At 54.0% G+C, this 16,833-nt stretch overlaps 1 protein-coding gene across 5 annotated transcripts in view; it reads right to left on the bottom strand.

Annotated features, from left to right (window-relative positions):
- Arhgap23 (Rho GTPase activating protein 23) overlaps positions 1-16,833 on the bottom strand; it is an 87,956-nt gene that overhangs the window by 42,413 nt on the left and 28,710 nt on the right. For 3 of the 5 annotated variants that reach the window (XM_029483623.1, XM_021177408.2, XM_029483624.1), the window contains exons 2-11: positions 16,633-16,794; positions 14,457-14,508; positions 12,751-12,846; positions 12,493-12,571; positions 12,309-12,363; positions 8,458-9,610; positions 6,945-7,100; positions 6,645-6,756; positions 6,467-6,524; positions 4,312-4,455 (exon numbers count right to left, since the gene is read on the bottom strand). In XM_029483623.1, coding sequence (XP_029339483.1) covers positions 4,312-4,455; positions 6,467-6,524; positions 6,645-6,756; positions 6,945-7,100; positions 8,458-9,610; positions 12,309-12,363; positions 12,493-12,571; positions 12,751-12,846; positions 14,457-14,508; positions 16,633-16,794 — 2,067 coding nt within the window. Of the gene's footprint in view, positions 1-4,311; positions 4,456-6,466; positions 6,525-6,644; positions 6,757-6,944; positions 7,101-8,457; positions 9,611-10,658; positions 10,859-12,308; positions 12,364-12,492; positions 12,572-12,750; positions 12,847-14,456; positions 14,509-16,632; positions 16,795-16,833 lie in introns of those variants that run through there. The other 2 variants (XM_029483626.1, XM_029483625.1) reach the window with 2 other exon arrangements.

Genomic DNA, 16,833 nt, shown 5'->3' with positions numbered 1-16,833 from the left:
CCCCTCTTCCTCCTCCTTCTCCTTCTTTTTTATCTTTTTCTTTTTTTTTTTTTTCTTCAAGACAGGGTTTCTCTGTATAGCCCTGGCTGTTCTGGAACTCACTTTGTAGACCAGACTGGCCTCGAACTCAGAAATCCACCTGCCTCTGCCTCCCGAGTGCTGGGATTAAAGGCGTGCGCCACCACGCTCGGCCTCCTTCTCCTTCTTCTTCTCCTCCTCCTTTCTTGATTTTATTTATTTGTTGTTGTTATTGCTATTGTTGTTGCCTTAGAGATTGAATCCAGGGCCTTACATGTCAGGTAGATTCTGCAATGAGCTAGATTCCGCAGCCCCTGTCTCTGTCTGTCCTGGAACTCACTCTGTAGACCCAGCTGACCTCAAACTCTGAGCCTGCTCTGCCTCCCAAATGCTGGGATTAAAAGTGTGCACCACGGGCTGGTGAGATGGCTCAGTGGGTAAGAGCACCCGACTGCTCTTCCAAAGGTCCAGAGTTCAAATCCCAGCAACCACATGGTGGCTCACAACCACCTGAAATAAGATATGACGCCCTCTTCTGGAGTGTCTGAGGACAGCTACAGTGTACTTACATATAATAAATAAATAAATCTTAAAAAAAAAAAAAGTGTGCACCACCATGCTGGGCTGTACTAGAACTTCTAGTCGTCATGCCTCTGCCTCCCTCCCAGGTGTTCAGCTTCTCTCATTACTTTACGTGGCTGCCTCCTTCTGCTCTTAGCTCGTCACGGGCATCAGCTCCTTGATAAGGTGCCTCTGACTGTCCATTGCCCTGCAGACAGCCCTGTAAGCTCACGTCCTGGCTGTGGGTGGCCTGGCTACATAGCAAGCTGCTGGAACAAGCACTCCAAGCCCGGGGCTAGGTACCAACCAACTGTTCATTAACTTGTATTGAATCTGCTTATGTCCTGGTGGTGGGGGCCCCAAGGGCCTCCAGGGAGCAGGGCTGAAGCATCCATGTCCAGTTTCCTTTATGGCAGATTCCTTCAGCCTAGCATACCATCACAGAGCTGCTGGACTAAGACAGTGCCAGCTGGAGCAGCCCTACCACTAATGCAATGAATAAGACTCCTGTTCCAAGAGAATAACAGTGTTAGCATGAGGTGGTCCCAAGGGCCATCTCTGACACTAAACCATCTGGATAACCCTGAATAAGTCAGGTCTTTCCCTGGCATCAATGTTGCCGCTAACAGATAATGAGAGTTAAGCAGCAAGTGTCACGGTCATGTCCCTCACACAGTGGCTCTGGTAGGAGTATTGCATGCATGCGCCCATCCTCTGCCTGGCATTGGTAGTCTCTGAAGGAGGTGGAGGATAGGAGAGGGAGGCCGGAACTACTGGTGTAGATGACATGAGGCTACCCCAGATAGACCCAGGGTCTGCAGCTGGCTCCGACTCCAGGACACTTCCTTTAGTTCCCAGATGTGGCACCAGGAAAACAAGTGACACTGAAGGCCCTGAGAGAAGCAGCACTAAGACATTTTTCTACCACATGTGGATGTAGACAATATTGGCCCCACAGACTCTCTTGGATAGCTCACATGGCCTCCTGCCCCTCCTCAGCCACCCTGTCTTGGAGTGACCATCTTCCCATGTTCTTTTAGCTCCATGGCCTGCCTTGCCTCCTTCCCAGTCCCCACTTCCTGTCAAGATTCTGTTGTGGCTCATACCTTTTGTCCCAGCACTCGGGAAGCAGAATCAGGCAGATCTCTGAGTCCAAGGCCAGCCTAGTCTACTGAGTGACGTCCAGGACAGCCAGGGCTATGCAGAGAAACCTTATCTCCAAAAATCAAAGAGGGAAAAAGAGAGACTCTGCTAGATCCCCATCACCTCCTTCTCTCTGTATCTTAGGTGACAGGTGCTTGTGACCTGGTGGACTAAGGGGTGGGCCTCCCTGTACCTCCCTGTCTGCCATACCTATGTGTTTCCACTCACAGGATCTCAGCCACACAGGATCTGTAGGATCTAACAGACCTTCCTCTCCCCAAATCCTCCCCTCAAGTGACTAGGGGATCAAGGGAGAGTCCCCACTGCCAGCCAAGCCGGGAGCCACGATCCTTGGTCTAACCTCTGCCTTCCTCAGCCCCAGAGGCCCTCAGCCCACCTTTTCCCTAGAATCTCTTACAAACAGCTCCTGGTCCCATCCCAGGGCCTTGATCACATAAACAACGGCAATGATACAGATTCCTTCCGGCACAGACATGCTACTATGCTACGTCACACATTTCTGCACTTTGCCCCGTATCACAGAACAGAAAATGTCCCCCAGGTATCAAATTCCCACTTCACCTTCTGCCACCTGCTCTGGGCTCTCCAGGCAACCTGGTTCCTGGCACACAACTCTCAGCCTCCCTCCAGCCCTTAGTGAAGGGCTCCCCCAGGATACTCCCTCCCACACACTTCCTCTCTGCTACAGACTCCCACGAGCTTTATCTCAGCCTCCTAGACAGACAAACCCCACCCTGCTAAGCCCCTAAACTCCCTGTGCTGTGACCATCAGTGCACCCATCACTGAGGAGCAATGAGCACTTTCTCTGTGGTCATCAACCCCAAGAGGACAGGACTGAGCGAGCTGACTCCCTCCCCTGAGTCACTAGAAGCTCATCAGCACCTCAGGAGCAGGGGGCTCGGTGCCCCCCAGCCTACAGAGCCTATATTTCTGGACTCATCCTATAGCTCAGGGAATGAAGTTTGCTCCTGAAGTCATATGCACACAACAACACATGGCTGTGTAGAAATCCAAACTCTGGCTATTTCAAAGTTCATTCTTCCCAGGTTCCACCCTACAGGGATGCCTTCTGTAGGTTCCACAACCATGGATTTAACCAAACATGGACCAAAAGCACTCAGAAAACAAAACAAAACAAAACAAAACAACACCTGCATCTGTACCAAAGGGTACAGAGGTTTTTTCCCCTCCACATTCCATAATCAACCCACAATAACAACTATTTACATAGCCTCCCATAGCATGAGGCACGATACGTCATCTGGAGATGAGTTACAGCGCCTGGGAGGAGGTATAAGCATCACACAGACAGCAAGCTGCTTCATATAAGGGGCTGTGTGTCCAGGAATCTGGAGACCCCATAGATACTGTGAGGGATTCCTGTAATGGCAGGAATATAGAAGAACAGCAGTCCCCAAGTGCCAAGCTCGGTGGGGACCCCAGTGTCACTTTTCCTCCACTCTTTCTGCAATGCTAAGAATAGAACCTAGGCCCTTCCTTAAGTCAGGTAAGAGTTTCTCAAACACTATTTTTTTCTCGTGTGTGTGTGTGTGTGTGTGTGTGTGTGTGTGTGTGACTAGGGCTTGAAACCAGGCCCTCACACCAGCTAGACAAACGTTTACCAATAGTCTATATCCCCAGCCCTTGTTTTACATTTTATTGAGACAGAATTTTAGTAAGTTGCTAAGGCTGGCCTTGAACCCACTCTGTAGCCTAGACAGGTCATGAACTTCCCATCCTCCTGTCTCAGCCTCCCAAATAGCTTGGATTACAGACTGGACTCACCACACATAGTATGGCACACCCTTGTTCACACCATGTCTTTTAAATGCTAAGGAGCAGGTTTGGGACAGTGTTAGTCGGCTCCCCTTAGAGACACTGAGTCATGAGCACTAGGCTCTGAGTCCTCAGAGCGACAAGCCATGGCGTTAAGAATCAATCTCTAAGCCACCCTGCCTCCTTTTTCTCCCTCTCCAGCCCAGGGCTCCAAGACTGGTACTCAATCTCACACCGAGAGGTTAGAGCCCCCCGTCCCTTCTGAGTTCTATTTGCCCCTTCCTGCCCCTCTCCTCACCCACTCACAAAGGCTCTCGGCTGGATCTTGTGGTGGCTTCTAAATGGTCTTCTTTCTCCCTGGCTTTCCTCACTAAGTCACCACAGGAAGCCACATGAGCACTAAGTCTGTGGCCAGAGGACCTCGTAGGCCTGAAGAGGACTGGCATCTGCTTCCTTCGCCCTGCCTTTGCTCCTTTGCCCTGAGCCCCGTCGCTCATTCATGGTCTTTCAAGAATGGCTTGGTCAGGATGCACACATAGCTTGCCCTGTACTTCCACAGCAGGCTCGCCTCTCTGTTAACCTCCTTTTCAGGGTTCAGTAAATCTCCCTCCCCCAGAAGCTCTTCCTGGCCTCTCACCTTGACTCCTCAGGCTAGAGCCTGAAGTGGGGTTTTTTTGGTTCGGTTTGGTTATTTTGGAGCCAGCAGTTTCAGAGCAGGTATAAGAGGACCTGGAAAGTTCTGCCAGAGCCAGCTTCCATCCAGCCCGTCCTCCTTCCTCAGCCCACCTTACCTTCCCCTTCTTGGTGAGGATCTGTTTATAATACAACCAGCCTTCTCTCCTGATATCACTGAAGGTTGCATCTGAGAGGTCAGAGGTTGAGTGTCGTTTAGAGGGGGCATCAGCATCTTCAGAGGTGCCCCAGCTATCTAGAGACTGTAGGGAGAAAACATTAGGCAGTTTAGGGTGGCTCCCATAGTACCAGCATCTCAGGAGCCTCATGGACCACTGGTAGCCACAAGGGCCTGGCGAGTGTCTGGGCTGTACTCTGATGTGCTGTGTGACCTCATGGGCCTTGCTTGTCCTCTCTGGACTGTTTGTGTTGAGGTCATGAGACCTCATGAAGAAGCCAGAAAGGAGGAAAGAGCTCGACCTGCCAGCAGGACGTGTGGCTCCCCATGCTGGAAAAGCCAATCTGGGCCTTCCTTCAGCTTTACAGCCTCCAAGGCATTGAGGAAATGGGGAAGCAGTTGTGGCAATAAGGAGTTAGGTAAACAGCGGAAGTGGGAACATCAACAAAGACCAAGCAGCGACATGACAGGGAGTCAAGCCCACCAGGAGTTAGATAACAAGTGTTGGTGTCAACAGGAATCCAGCCTCAGAGCTGTCGAGCCCAGGGACAGTTCAGTAAGCCGAGGAAGTGACAAGGGGTGCCAGGTGGCCCTGAAGGTGCCAAGCTAACAAAACACATGTGCATGTGAGGAAAGTGCAAAAGTGACCAGAAGGAGACGGAGGCCAGAAAAGGCATGTGGGTGGTGAGGCTTCCCAGAAAACTACAACGTTGCTAGCACTCGGGAGGCTGATGCAGGAACAACACAAGTTTGAAGCCAGCCTGGATTAAACCCTGTCTTCAAGGTCTATCAAGACCTGGCCTGGGGCTTGAGAGATGGCTCAGTGGTTGAGAGCACTGGCTGCTCTTTCTGAGGTCCTGAGTTCAATTCCCAGCAACCATGGTGGCTCACAGCCATCTGTAATGGGATCTGATGCCACCTTCTTGTGTGTCTGATGACAGTGACAGTGCACTCATCATACAAGTAAAATAAATAAATAAATATTTAAAAAATAATTAAATAAAGGCCCTGTCCTAAGAAACCAAGGACCGGAGGGATGGCTCAGTGGTTAGGAGCACTGGCTGCCGTTTTGGGGGACCCAGGCTTAGTTCCCAGCACCCAGACAGCAGCTCACAATCATCTGTAACTGACCTCCACAGCAGTAGGCATGAGCAGGGCACAAATATATACACGCAGGCCAAACACTCAGACACATGAAATGAAATAAATAAACCTAAAGAAAAAAATTAAGAGAAAGGATCTCGAACGATCCATATTGTGGAGCTAATAAGCACCTATAGGTCCAGCTATAGGAGGAAGCCATGCCTCTGCCTCCAGGGGTACCTGCACACACCCATACATGCACATACAACAAGCAAGCAGGACACACTCACACACCACACACACACACACACACACACAAAACTAAACAATTTTAAAAGGAATAAATATTTTTTTAAAAGGAAAATAGAAAAGAAAAGAAAGAAATCAAGAGCTGGAAGCTAGGCCCTGAGTTCAATGCCAGTCTGGTCTACAGAGTGAGGCCAGCCTGAGCCACACACTAAGACCCTGCCTCAAAACAAATAAATAATGATAAAAAAGAGTTGGAGATATTGCCCAGGTGTGCCTACCACATTTAAGTCCTTGGTTCTATTCCCAGCACCGAAGAGAGAGGGAGAGAGGGAGAGGGAGAGAGAGAGGAAGAGAGGGGGGAGGGGAGGGAAAGAGGGAGAGGGAGGGCTGTTCTATGATTTAGGACTTTCCAGATTGGAGCACAAATGCAGTCTCCAGGTGGGAGGCAGGCCACATGGGTGGCATGAAGATGAAATACAGGAAAGGGGCGAGGAGCCAGAGCACTTCACTTAGGGGTCAGAAATCACAAATATGGAACCCGAGATGTGTAGGGCTACCACCCTTCTAGAGGCAGACAGACAGACATACATATGCAGGCAGACAGACACACGCACACATGCACACCTACACATATACAGACAGACAGACACATGCACACGCACACATGCACACACATCATATGCAGACAGACAGATAGACGCATGCGCGCGCGCGCACACACACACACACACACACACACACACACACGTGCTATGCCGGCTCACCCCGTCCGTGAAGAAGCTCCGCAGCACTCGTAGGCTCGGCACCCGGCTGGGAAGGCGCCTGGAGAGCAAGGACTGAAGGTGAGGGCTGTGCATGGCCCAGATTCTCATCCTCCACCCAAACCCATGGCTCAACCTAGAGAGCAGAAATCACCCCACCCCCGTGCAGACACGAGCTTACCGGAGCACTCGGCCCTCATCCCGGAAGGTGTTCAGTCCATCGTCACAGGACTTGGAGCGCTCCGTGGTGATGGCCAGCAGGTAGGAGGAGCGGCGGCCTGCCTTGATGCTGCCTGAAAAGGTACCCACAGGCAGCCACAGGGTTAGCGAAGAGCAGGTTGGTGGGTACCCTAGGAGCCCTCCCTTCTAGTCATCAATGGACTCTCCCATGGGGCCCCAGAAGAAGTAAACAGACATTGGGGAAAAGACCCACGGGGACCAGACAGCAGAGGAGGGAGCAACACAGGCTGTAGACACTCACTGCAGTCCTGGGAGTAATGGCGGCTGAGGGCAAAAGTGAAGGTTGGCGAGGATGGGCTAGTTCCCAGGACAGGGGCTGAGTTCATGGCACTGGAGACCACTGCGGAGGCAGGGACATGCTTGGCCTGAAGGTCAATGCTGGGGCTGGTGGGCTCGTCTGCCAGCAGAGAAGGAAGATGTGAAGAACACAGGCCAGGCTTCCCGGATAGCCCAGGCTCACAGGCTCCATGCGACACTTACTGCAAACCCCTAAACTCTCCCTCACTAGGGTATTTCTGGCCGCATGCCCGTGGCCCAGGGCGCCTCGCCCACCAGAGTGTGGTCAGGGAGTGTCTCCTTTTAGCAGGTGCTGAGTCTCCCATTGCATCAAGGGCACTGAGCCACGCTCCTTGGAGTAGGCTCCTAAAACACAAGGCGGTATTCTATCGGATTGTCGACAATGGGGCACAAGCTCTTTGTCTTCATATTAGATTGGCGCACCTTGACAAGAGGCTCAGCTGGGACTTGTTGACCATGGCTGGACCCCGGACCCAGGCTGCAGATGGCATCCTACCGTCCTTCCTAAGCTTCTTCTTAGTTCCCAGGCCACTCAGCTACAAACCCACCAGGCCCAGGACTTGGGCCCAATACCACCATCTTCCATTCCAGGTTTTCTCCACAGCCCATAGACTCAGAGCCTGGCCTGGCTTGTCTCCTCACAGCCCTAACCTTTTTCTTGTTCTTTCTGCACCCCTATCCCCAACATGGAGATGAGGCACCACTCCGGCAAGCCAAAAAGCTGGAGATCGCCTCACCCCTCTGCCTTCTTGCCTCTCCCCACTCTATGGGCGGCCCTCACAGCCTCCCTTAGCCTTGGACAAGAAAGGATCGCATGGCCTGGAAGAGCATTTGACTCCTCCTACCTCAAGCTCTACATAGTCCCGTCTTTCTCTTTGACACTCTTCCTCAGACCACCTCAAATCCTTAGCCAAATGTTTTTCCAATATTTTTCCAGTACTGACCACACCCATCCAGGCCACAGAGCCCTTCCCCATCCACAGAGGCTGTCTGTCCTGTGTGCTTTCTGTCTGGGCAGCCATCCACCAGGTAAGCCTGAAGCCTAGCATAGTAGCTGATGTAAATATCTGTTGGAGGAATGTAGGCGAGATGGAAAAAACAAAGAACGAAAGACACAAAGAAATGGTAGAAGAGAGAGCAGGAGAAAGAAGGGAAAGATGGGAGCTAAGAATGGATGGATGGACAGGGTGAAGGACAGAGTGGGCCAGGGAGAAGGAAGGATGCAGGAGGAAAGGAAGAGGATAGGGAGGGAGGGAGATGAAGAAGCGTGGACGGAAAGATGGCTACAAGAATGAAGGAATGGAAGACAGGAGGAAAGAAGCAATTATTGAGGAATGGACAAACGGGACGAACAGATAGAGACAGAACCCAGATGCCCCTATTGGCACATGGCACAGACTCTGGCACAGTAGACAGGGAGATGGGACCCTTAGCCAGCCACTTGTAACACCACTCACCAATAAAGGGAATAGAAGCCAGCGAGTCTTCCGTAGTGGCCAGAGGGGCTACCTTCCTCCCCGGGCGTTCCCCTCTGGTCTCGGGTTCTGGGGACTCATCACCAAATCCAAGGTTCATCTGCCTTGCTGGGGTCAGCTGGACCTTGCGACCCGTTGGAGGCTTCTGCCTCAGGACCACCTCATCACGATGATCCTCTGCGGGAGGCTCTAGGGCTCGGGTGCTAGGATCTGGCCGGATGACCCTAGGTGGTTCGGAGGCCTCTGGTGGGAATGATGCAGGAGACTGGGCCAAGCTGAAGGTGGGAAGTCCCCCGAAGGGTGAGTCCCGGAAGGAGAGGGCGTGCAAGAGACCAGTCCGGCGCTGGAATGATGGGCTATAGCTCCGATACCCAATGTACCCGATGTCACCCAGGCCCTGCAGGCCGGATGGGGGCGGGGCCTGGGTCAAGTCCCGAGAAGGGCAAGCAGAGGTGCGGGCAGATGGGCGCTGGGAAGCCCAACCACAGCGTTCAAGGCGAGGGGACACCAGTGATCCTGGACCCAGAGCTTCAGCAGAGCGGGTAGCCCGGCTCAGGTAATCGTCTGAGCGAGCTCGGTGCCAACCCTCCTGGCCCAGCTGGCTCAAGGCATCCTGGGAGGTGGAGCAGGGCCATGGGTGGTGGGTAGTCACATCCTCCAACCGGTCCTGGGAGGCACTGCGGGCCCGGGGTGGCATGGCTGGGCACCGTCTCTCCCCCGCTCTGCGGGGTATCTGATTGGACAGCCAGTGTGACAGAGCCTGCTGGCACTCCAGTCTGCTGGGAAGCACCCGGCTGCCAGGCTCTGGGAAGGCACGGGGTGTCCGGGACTCTGAAGGGAGGTGGGGAAAGGCACCAGGGCTTGGGCGGGGCTGGCTCATCCCCAAGGAAGAGTTGTCCAGGTGGGCACGGGTGGCAGATGGGACACGGGACCCTGGGTCACTCCAGGCAGCAGGACTCCGGGGATCCGGGGGTAGTGCTGAGATGGGCTCAGGCACCATAGTAGCCCAGGCAGGGGCCCTGGTTGGCGGAGCATAGGTCTTCCGTGGGTAGCAGAGTGGAGGTGGTTCTGGGATGCTGCGGGCCTCTCCAGAATACGGCTCGTTGCCCTTCAGGTAGGCATCCTGGGAGTAGGCCTGGCCGGAAACACAGAGGCATAAAAGCATGAGCAGACCAGACTCAGACGACAGGCATCAGCAGCCCTAGGGTACCCAGGTTCAAGGGTACAAGGAAATGCAAGGGAGATGATTAAGTAGGGGCATCCTGAATGGACGAGGGTGTGCTCCAAGGAGAGTCCTGAGGGAGGACAAAGAGACAAGATGCTCTCTCTCTCTCTCTCTCTCTCTCTCTCTTTCCTCTCTCTCAAAATAGCCAGATTTCTGTAAGACTTTTAAAACAAGGACAGCCTTTAGCCACAAACATTCCAACATCTGTTTGCTAGGGCCCTCCCCCATCCTGCCCTCCTCCACCCTGCCCTCCCCTGCCTACAGTTCCTTTATATCCAATGATGCCCACAGCCCCTGGCTGCAGTTCAGTGGGGCAATGGGCAGAAATCTGTCAAGGTGGTTAGAGGACCTTAGAAAGCTGGCTATGGAGTGGGTGTGTCCAAGGAGGGGTGGTCTGAGGGTAGGCGGAGGCTGGAAGAGGCCAAGGTCCCTTCACTATAGGGTGATGTGAGCTGGGGCCCAGGGCCTGCGCCCTGTGGTGAAGAACATGACCACTTCTTGCCCCCCAGAGACCAGTTTAAAGGAGAGGCTGGACAAGCTAAGGGGCCTTGGGCCACCTCCTGCCACCCCTAGGCCTGGAATTTGGCACTGGCTGCTGAAGCTGACGCTGCATTGCTGAGGAGTGACAGGGCTGGTGCCCAGGCTCAGCCAAAAAAGGAGGCACCCCACCCCCGGACAGCAGCCTTGTGGCTCTGGCCGAGCCTAGCGCTGGCTGAGCTGAGGGGGCCTGTTTCAGCAAAGGGTGAAAGGGTAAGCCCAGACACACACACATACTACATCACATCACAGAGAAACGGCAAGATACACACCCTGAAAGACACACACCGCACACACAATGAGACACACAAATAACTACCCCTCCAGTCCCAAACACAAACATCATGTGACAAGGACCAGCTAACCACACCCCCACACACTCAGCCCCTCCAGCCTGGCATCCTGGGCCAGCGACACATACCTCTCCCTCCTGCCATCCTGCTGGCTCCTGGAGCACCCAGCATCACGGTGGCGGAAGCAGCATCCCGCCAGCCTGTGACTGCTGCCGGCTACCTCTCACTTGGGCCCCTGCCCAGCTGATTTGAGTCCCTCAGTCCCCTCAGCCAGCCCTCCCTGAAGCTTCCCCTCTCCCCCACCCGGCTCTCTTCGGCTGCCTGGCGGTAGGAGGAGGGAGGATGGGTGTGGAGGGGACTTGCCGCGTCGGTGGTGGCGTCAGCAGCTGCCGCCACCCGATTGGCCTCCAGCCTTGGCTCCCAACCACAGGAATGCCTGGGCCCCACCCTCTGGCTGACTGGAGATGGCGGGTCGTGGGAGCTCCCAGATGTTGACATCTGGGGATTCTAGCCTACTTGGGTCTAGGTCTGGCAGAGTTCAAGCCTGCTGCTCTTGCCACCTCTTGCCCTGACAGCTGGACTGAGGCAGGGTGCCATGCCCTGTTCCTCTCTCATAACTGGAGCACAGGCAGCTCTTTAAGACTCTGGGTGAGCCATGCACCTCTCTGAGCCTCCATTCTTTCCCTCTCAACTCCAGGAAGTGCAAGGGGACAACTGAGGTCAGGAATGGAGGTTCCCCGGGGAGGCATCATGCCAAGTGTGGCCCTGTCATTACAGTGACACAGCCAAAGCCAGCACAGCAGCTCCGAGCCTCTGGGCTTGGCCCTTAGCCATCCTCTGAGGGGCAGTGAACGAAGGGGCAAGCAAGCTGGCATCTGAGTTGGAGCCAAGGGACCAAGCACAGGGCACTAGGCAAGGGGGACTGTTCCAGGCTCCAGACACAAAGGCTCTGGGCTTGCTTCACCCAACACATGTGGGGCAGGCCTTTGGGTAGCACCCTCCCAAAGGGTTTTATGTGTGCTGAGACACTGGTTGTGACAGGTTCAGACTTTGTATCTCACGTGGATGAATTTGGGATCCTATGATATCACTAAGCATAGATGCCTGAAAGGGGCTGTGGCATGTGGTGACATTTGTGGGCAGCGTTGCGGTAATACACCAGTGAATGCTTACGTCACAACAGCACAGAATCCAGATGTGTACAGAGTCTGTGCTACAAGACAGAGGTGCAAGTGAGGCTGCTGTGAGGTCCCGCTGTGTGCTACCTGGGTACTGCGGTACACTGGCACAGAGACAGGGAGAGGCTCTGTGAGTCCTGCCCTGCAATGCTGTGTCTTCTATGGAGCTGAGTTGTACAGGGCTATGCAGGATTGAGCGTCCTGATATGTACCAAGTGGTACCTCTGGCGGTGGGATGTGTTGAAGGGTGGTGTTTGGAGTTCGAATCTATGGACACATCTCCAGAGCCATGTTCCCTCAGGCCAAGTGAGGAGGGGGTACAGGGAATAGGCATCTCTCACAGGAGCAAACAAGAACATGCCAAGCTGGCAGGGCCCGCTGGGCCACCCTCTTTTCAGATACCCTGGCAGGAATCCTGCTTACCAAGGCCAGCACCTCCTCTCTCTCTCCTCCTCTCTCTCTCTAGCACAGAGCAGGCTCAAGTGAAGCAAGAAGCAGCCCTGGCCCAGGGATGGGCCTGGAAGCACCAGTTGAGCAATGCTGGGCTGTTTCCTTCTCTTTTCTCCCACAGGGGCCCTCCATGCAGACAGAAGGACTCACCAGCTGGAGGATGTCCTCGTCCTTGGGCATGATAGAGAGCTCCAGGGTGTCGTCACTGCAGAGACAGGGAGAGGGTCAAGCAGAGGCAACAGGACAGTGTCTGGAGAGAGGGATCCGGTTGCAGGGCCCAGGTTGGGGGTAAAGGAGTCTGGGTGCCTGTGTGCTACCTTGGCCAGACACTCACCTGTTCTGGATCAGACCTATGACCTGGGAGTAGGTCTTCCCAATGACGCTCTCCCCATTCACCTTCACCAGCCGGTCTCCTAGGGACAAGGGATCACATGTGAGAATCCAAAGCAGGAGTGCAGTGTACCCATGTACTAAGCATGAATGGAAGTAAACGAAGAGGAACCTCACCAGCATCTAGGTTCATGAATCCCAACCCAATTAAAATTGATGTGAGTCCCAGAGGAGTGTTACATCAGGTCACAGACAAGCTCACCTGTGCGAAGCCCCGCCCTATGGGCGGGGCCACCATCCTTCACATTCTTCACAAAGATGGTGTCCATGGGCTCCAGGCGGTGCCGTGGGGAGGGTCCTGGTGGGCATCAGCCAGGTTAGCTGGGGGTGGTTGCTGAAGGTCACACCCATGCACAGCTACACACACAGAGGACACACACTCAGAGGATGATCACACAGTCACAAGCATGCAATGACCCACACATCCACAGGACCTATGCCCACAGCCAGACAAAGGCCCACACCAGGAGAAGGAGAGCTGTCCAAACCCATGAGCTGAGTCTCTGTTCTCTGCTAGAAGCCAGACTACACAGCATGTGTGGACATACACAGCCTCTGCCCTTCCAGAGTTCTTGGTCAAGCAGACTTCATACATAAGTCACAAGACAACGGAAAGGGTGCCATGCAAGAGGACCCTACAGGGCTGACAAGATGGATCAGTGAGGAAAGACACCTGGATGTGAGTCTGAACTGAATCCCTGAAACCCACATAAAGATGGAAGGAGAGAGCTAACTCTGCCAAGTCCTCCTCTGATCTCTACACACTCTGCATGGCACATGCACACACTGGCATTAGCCCAAGCGCACGCACACACACACACAAACACACACACACATAGTAATAATGTTTAAAAGGAGGCCTCTGTCTGAGCTGGAGAGATGGACCTGAGGTTTCAGAGCACTGGCTGCTCTTGCACAGGGCCTTGGTTTGGTTTCCAGCGTGCATGTATCAGCTCACAACTGCCATACAACTGTAACACTAATTCCAGGGGGACCAACAAGCTCTTCTAACACTCTGGCTCCCTGCACATACATGGTGCGCATACACACACACACACACACACACACACACTCAGGCACAAATGCTCATAAAATATTTTTTTAAAAGTAAGGCACCTATCAAGTTGTGAAGACGCAAGCTGGGGAGACCTCATGTGTATGGAGAGACGACATATCACAGAACCAGAAAGATACCCAATATACTTGTGGCTCCCACCCTTCTTCCTTCTCCAGGGTCAGGGGTTCCAAGCAGGACACAGGATGGATAATAACTCCATCACTTGCCAACAAGACTCCCTTCCTGGAGCCTGTGCTAGGACAGTGAACTCCTTCTCCGTCAGTGGCACGAGAACTCAGAAGGACCATGTCACCATGGCTGTTCACAGACAGAGGCAGGACAGGAAAGCTGCCTGTTTGGGGACTTCAGCTTTAAATACCTTGGAGTCTGAGAGCCAGCAAAGGACCCTTAAGATAGCAACGGTGACAGTAAGGTGAGTTAGGCTTACATTTTTAATATCTACTCTAGGGCCCCCCTATTCCTATCAAGACATCCCTTTGTCCACCTATAGGATGAGCCCATGCTCAGTACACCCCAACCCTCATCCACAGGCCCCATAGCCTTAGCCTTGACTTTGTTCTGGGAGAAAGCAGAAAGCGGGTGGAACCAGATGGGTCTGTGTCACCCAGAGTCCTCAGTATCAGATGGCTGTGGGTGCAACAGGCCTATAGGAAGACAAGATGAAGAAAGCGTGGAGGGAGAACAGAGAACGAGGAGGAGATGCCTGGAACTAGGCTGGCAGGAACAGAGAGAGGAGAAAGGCTAGACAGGGACAAGTGAAGGGTGGGGCCCACTGGGGTGCAGGAGAGAAACTGAAGCCCAGTCCCGCCCTTGCTCCACCCACCCCTTACCTCCTCCTCCTCCTCCTCCTCCTCTTCCTCCTCGGCCTCCATTCTCTTCCTCCTGCAGGGAACAGAGAGATGGGTGTGGCAACTGTCCAGCCCTCCGCAGCATCAGCAGCACGCTGCACCTGGACAGCCCTACTGAGCCACCCCACCTCCAACCCTTGTCTCCTTCCAAGTAGTCAACCACAGCAGAGATGGGAGAGCTGTCAGAGGTGTCCCAGTGAGGATAAGTGTCCCCAGTAACCCCTCCCCCCACCCCAAGGTTCCAAGAACATCCAATCTACCAGAGACCTGTGACCTCTTCCCCTAGGGAGCTTTCAGGCCAAGGGAGGAGGTCCCCAAAACACAAGCAGAGGACCCAGGCGTACAAAGATAAGCAACCTGACAAGTGTAAACAGGGCTATCTCTCTCAGAGAATGGGCTGGGAGACCCGATTAGCAAGAGGGGAGGCATGCACACTTAGGGCTGGGTGTGCTGAGCTGACACCAGCAAGCACAGAACTCAAACTAAAAGCTTCTGGTCTGAAAGGAAAGAAGAGGGAGCCAGGAAGGGTTCTCTGATAAGCAGAAGTGGGTGTCAGGCAAGGGACAGGATTCTAGCAGCTAGCTTTAGGGGTGAGGGAGAGCTACTAGGAGCTCCAGGGGTCCATCCTGGTGAGGGGAGAGGGGGCATGGGCTTTGGAGAAGAACCAGAAGGTCAGAGACAAGCCGAGCCAGTAGGTGATGCAGTTCAGGGTTGAGCAGACCTTCAGGGTCATCTTGTCCAAAGACTCAGCAGCAGAACCAGGGCCCAGACTCGGGGCTCCCAGCTAAGGTGAGCCAGGAAGGTTGCCGAGTGCTGCTGAGTCCTGGGCCTCTGCCCAGTTTCCCATGGGAGGTTTATGCCCACTGATCTGAGCTGACAGCATAGACAGCGGGTGGCAGAGGCAGACAGATGCATTTGGACGGCTAAGCTCCCTGCACCAGCCACAGGCAGAGAACTCTGGCCTTCTGTGGCCTGGGGACAGAGCTTCTCCCAGTCTGGGGCAGGTTCTGAAAAGGGAGGGAGCAACCCTGGCTTGTCTTCCCCAGAGTTGGCCAGTGACCCACAAGGAGAGCCCACCAGCTGTCACTCTCTCCCAGTGTCCAGAGAGGAGGTGGCAGCAGCTAGAAAGAAGGAAAGGAAGGACTAGGGGCCCAGGAGTGAAGAAGCTGGCATCCTTGGTCATCTGATGTCACCCGCATTATTAGGCTCCACTTCCTTGCTTAGGTATAGCCACAGCCAATGACAGTGATAATCCTGGTATCAAAGATTCATACACATAAGAAAGCCACAAGGCATGTGACAGACATGCACATACTACACACACACATACACACACACACACACACAGAGGCATGCACAGATGCAGACATGCAGAGAAACCTAATGCTTTGGTTGTGTGGCAGAGTCAAGGTCCCCAAGCAAGAATCCCTCAACAGTTAGGCAAGCTGATCCCAGCCCTGGGGAAGGAGAGAGGGGTTCATGGACTCTGATAGCAATCTGTCTCCTCTGCAGGAAGAGATATCGGGAGCCCAGAAAGCTGCCTGGCTTCCTCCTGTCTTCCATTCTTTGCTGTCAGGGACCCTCTCTCTCCAGCTGATAGCCTTGTGTTGGCTTAAGATCTGGGGTCCTGGTTCTGGAATCTGTGTTAGGGATGGAAAGGCTCTTGGGGATCAATAAAACAGTAGCCCTCAGGATAAACTGAGTCACCAAGGGATGAAATGCCTGTAAATCTTCAGTGAGCCAATCTACAGCAACATGGGACTGAGTTAGGACTAAAACCTGGGGCCTTGGACCCCTCCCCAGGACTCTTCCTACAAAATAAGTTGGGGGTCCCTGACTCCTCGGCCTAGGGACAGAAAGCGCTGACCAGGTCGAGAAGCAGTAGACAAGTGAATAAGGTGTCCCAGGAGGTCCAGTTTAAGATGGCCGTTCCCTTTCCAGAGCCCAGAAAAGGTAAGGAGTTTGTCCACAGTCACAGAGCAAGTGTCCCAGGCTGGCACAACCTCCTTACAGCTCTCCTCAGAGACTGTAGCAGAAGGGAGCCAGGCTGGTCCCCAGGAGGCGCTCCTCTGACAGGGCGCTGAGATAGGCCAGCTAGCCTCTCTCTCCCACCAAGCTTCCCTCACAGAGCGGCCAGACACTGGCAAGCTGGGCCTACCTTCAGGATGCAGTGTACGGCCGACTCGGGTGGGTACACGATGAAGTGGCGCAGGGTGAAACCAAAGCCATCCTGAAGACTCTTGCGCAGCAGCAGTGTCCTCGGCCCCGGCCAGGGGAGGGGACGCCCAGAAGAGCAGCCATCTCGGGGGCCCAGTGGAAGCTGCAGGAGCACAAGGAGACAGGTGAGTGAACAGAGAGT

Source organism: Mus caroli, chromosome 11 (genome assembly GCF_900094665.2).
Source record: "Mus caroli chromosome 11, CAROLI_EIJ_v1.1, whole genome shotgun sequence".
Lineage (NCBI taxonomy): Eukaryota > Metazoa > Chordata > Mammalia > Rodentia > Muridae > Mus > Mus caroli.
The sequence above is the reverse complement of the archived record's forward strand: the minus strand, read 5'-3'. Positions and strand labels throughout refer to the sequence as shown.